The following is a 4124-nucleotide window of genomic DNA, read 5'->3' on the forward strand; positions in this document are numbered from 1 at the left end:
TTAAAATGAATTCTAAAATTCACAGGCAGCCAGTGAAGGGTAGCCAGGATGGGGGTGATGTTGTCCCTCTTACGCGCTCCAACCAGAACCCGAGCCGCAGCATTCTGGACCAGCTGGAGACGTGAGAGGGATGACTGGCTAACTCCAAAATAAAGAGAGTTACAGTAATCTAGCCGGGATGTGATGAAAAGCATGGATTACTGTCTCAAAATTACGTTTAGATAAAAATGGTTTGACCTTCACCGGCTGCCTCAGATAAAAGAAGCTGGATTTTACCACTGACCTGACTTGACCATCAAGTTTAAAATCACTGTCCATCTTAAGACCCAGATTTGACACGGACTGTCTGAGATGAGGAGTCAAAGGACCCAGCTCCACTGAGGAGGGGTCACATGAGCTGCTAGGACCAAACACCATTATCATTAAAACTTAAAAAGCTGAGGGCCATCCAGTCTTTGATGTCTTGGAGACAAGACAGTAGTGTTGTAACGGAGCCTCCTTTCTTTATTGGTAGATAAATCTGGCTGTCATCAGCGTAACAGTGAAAGAAGACTCCATGTTTTCTCAGGATGTAACCCAGAGGAAGGAGGTACAGGGAGAATAAAAGTGGTCCTAGAATAGAGCCCTGTGGAACCCCAAACAACAGTGGAGCAGTTGAAGAGTAGGATCCTGACATGCTCACACAGACAGCCCTGTCAATTAAATATGATGAAAGCCAGTCGAGTGCGGTACCACAATTTCCAGCCAAACCTTTCAAACAGTAAAAGATTGTGGTCCACAGTGTCAAAAGCTGCGGACAAGTCCAGCAAAAGTCCAGCAAAAGAAGGACAACAAAGTTTCCATCATCAGTTGCCCGGAAGATGTTATTAAAAACCCTCAGCAGCGCAGATTCTGTGCTGTGAAGAGTTTTAAAACCAGACTGGAACTTCTCCAGGACATCGTTCTCGGTTAAAAAGGACTGCAACTGAAGTTAAACCACTTTCTCAAAAATTTTTGAAAGAAAGGACAACCTTGAGATGGGCGTAAAGTTGGCTAAAACAGAATTGTCAAGGTTTGGCTTTTTAATCAAAGGTTTAATAACAGCATGTTTAAAACTTGTGGGTACCACACCCGTTGACAGACTGGTGTTAAAAACAATGAGAATCAACTGCCCTATGCTGGTGAAAATTTGTTTAAAAAAGTGAGGGGGGACAGCATCCAGAGGAGAGCCTGATGGTTTCATGTCTTCTAGGAAAGACAGAGTCACAGGCTCAAACGACTGGAGCACAGCTCGAGGAGGGATAAAATCAGATGGATCAAAGCAGGGTGTTAAAATAACAGATCTGATATTAGCAACCTTCTGAATAAAAAGTTAAAAAATTCATTACACAATTCAGAAGATGCTTCCTGGCAGTCAGAGTGTGGGGTGTTAAGAACAGAGGTGACAGTTTTAAAAAGCACACGTGGATTGTGGCTGTTAGTCTATGTAGATATGTTCAATTCTTCAATAAATATCTCTGCATTTTCACTTTTGGGATTAAGTTGTTGCTGGGGATTCACATTACGGCATCATGGAGCTCCAGGTCAACAAAGCCACAGGAGTCATCAGATCTGCAGCAGAGAGACATCTGTGATGCATTGATGCATTCTAAAGTGCGGAATGAAGCCTGACAAATGAAACGGAGCACTAGGAATTTTAAACTTTCAGTCAAAAATGGCTGCCAGTTTTGGTGATAACTCGACACTCACCTGCAGTAAAAACATAACTGCCGTTTTTGTTTTTACGAACAAAGACAGCTAGTCATTCACAAACTCAAGTGTCTGCTCTGATGCTGCAGGGCTTTGAAGTGATTTCTTCCCTTCATGTTTTCAGCTGTTGTCAGTCACTGGCCTTATAACCCAAAATCCAGAGAGTTGGATGCAGACAGCTGGCTTCGTGACACAAATGTGAGTGCTGCATGCTTGCAGAGGCAGCCTCGCCTCCAGCCGTCTGGCCTGGATCAGACATGATGAGTAGGGCTGTACTCTTAAAAACCTCCTTATTTTTCCCCCTCAGCACCACTAGACGTCATTAGACCTGGACAGAAACGCAAAGCTTTAAATCAATGTTTAACATGCTGCTCTGTGATGAGGGGAGAATGGATGGTGATGCAACTGGCTGCCAAGCGTTTGCAGAAACAAAATTCCTATTCCTAAGAAGTGCTTGTTTTGGTAAATGTTTAATCAAATAGAAGAAAATCTTCTTCTATTTGCTGCAGATACAGGTTTCAGTGCTCCACTTTAACGCAGCAACAGCCTTGATTCAAAGTGCTCCCAGGTGCAGCAAAGACGGCACACGAAACCACAGATGTGGCAGACATGGCTGTCTGAGCGACGCACATACCTCCTAAATCTGCGGGCGAAAGAGCAGCTCATGAGCTCATTCAGATTTCAGCTCTGCAGTGTGGTTTAGTATGCACCACATGCTCTCTTTGAAGCTTCCTGGTATCCCCCTCCTGCACAGCTGACAGCAGTCAGGGATCCCCGGGCTGCAAAAAGCAGCTGCAGGAATAACATTGTTCCTTAAAGCAAAAATCCTGCTCTGATCAAACGGGGAGTCCAAGCTGAAACTAGAATCAAAGGAAGAAACTCCAGAGGTTTTTGGTCAACTTCTGAAGCTCGGATTGCTTCAACAATCTAAAACTAAATTGGTCAACATTTTGACAGTCCAAAGGCTTGAGTGTGAAGACAGTCCCTCCTGAAGCATCAATCATTTGTCTAGTCTCCACAGAGACTGGAGTTAATCCACCACAGTGGGTTATGTGCAACCAAGTCCATATTAATCAAATTAGCTCCAAGGTGCATTGTTCTGGTGAAGAATGATGAGTTGCGATGCGATTTCTCCTTTTCTGGCAGATGATGTGGAGAGCAACACGAACTACCAGCTCTAAGGTTAAAAAAAAAACTCCTTTTCAACAAAAGGAGTTGTTGATCCAATGGCCCACCTGACAGTGGAAGGAAATAGTCTTTTGGCCCCATAAGTAAATAAAAAAGAAAAACAAATGTAGTCATCTTTTACCTTTCTGGTATTTGTGGATCGGAAGCTTTTTCAGTTGATCTTTGCGCAGACGGCTCTTCCAAGCCTTGCGACAGTCCTGAACAGCTTTAGTGATCTAGTTTCAGCAGGAAAAATTAAAACAAAAATACATTAGAAAGGGATAACTTCATGTTTAAAGGGCATTTTCTTTAAAACATAAGCTCAAGTCCAAGGCAGAATCAGAATTCTTCCCCTAACCCTCCAAATGACCAAACAACTGGTGTCTAAAATAGTTTTTTTAAGGGGTAGCCATAAACTAATTTCTTCATTTTTGCTCTCTTCTGAAATCTCAAGGATGATAGCTTGGCTACCATCCTCCTTTCCCCCACCTCACTGAAGTGGCAGCCCCAGAACGGAGCTGGCCTTCCTCACCAGCTTCTTCAGCTTCTTCATGTCTGCAGACGAGATGCTGCTGCACCAGCAGGCCACTCCATAGAAGATGGCTGATGCCAATACGGTGTCATAGAAGGTCTTTAGGAGTGGTCCCTGGACTCCAAAAGACCTGTCTCCGCAGCAGGAAAAGTCTGCTCTGCCCTTTTTTGTAGAGTGCTTCTTTAAAGACAAAACTTTTCCGAACAAATCGCTGTAACTCCTGAACCGTTGGTTGTAGAGTCACAATTATTTCACCAAAATGTAGGAATTTTTGTCTAGATTCGTTTAGAATCACCCTCAAAGTCATGGGGTGAACAGTTTTTTCGCAAGAGCCCCAAGTTTGAGACAAACTCCACACAAACCGCCTATACTTTACCATTGTACAGAACACGAACGCTTTTGTTGTTGTGGACTGTTTTTAAATTGCCATTGTAAGAGCACCCTTGAACATAGAAACATGAAACTTACACAGATGATAGCCAAAAACCTTGTGGTTCTTAGAAGGGTTCAACTGTTTTGATATCCAAAGTAGTTTTGAAGATATAGACATTTGCTTGAAACATGTAAAATTGCAATTTTCCCATTTGTTAACACAGGATTTTGAGGTGATGACAGGAAGGATTTACTCCTCTCACTTCAGATCAGTTTCACATAAAGATGTTATGTTTGACACAAATAAAACATATATTTCTAAATT

General features: G+C 42.8%; 1 protein-coding gene across 1 annotated transcript in view; it reads right to left on the reverse strand.

Moving 5' to 3' along the window:
- rnf13 (ring finger protein 13) overlaps positions 1–4124 on the reverse strand; it is a gene marked incomplete at its 5' end in the record, with an annotated part of 43899 nt that overhangs the window by 8664 nt on the left and 31111 nt on the right. Inside the window, 1 exon segment of the mRNA XM_024278131.1 lies at positions 3038–3131. Within this exon segment, the coding sequence (XP_024133899.1) occupies positions 3038–3131 (94 nt within the window).

Source organism: Oryzias melastigma, linkage group LG4, assembly GCF_002922805.2.
Source record: "Oryzias melastigma strain HK-1 linkage group LG4, ASM292280v2, whole genome shotgun sequence".
In the NCBI taxonomy this organism is placed as follows: Eukaryota; Metazoa; Chordata; class Actinopteri; order Beloniformes; family Adrianichthyidae; genus Oryzias; species Oryzias melastigma.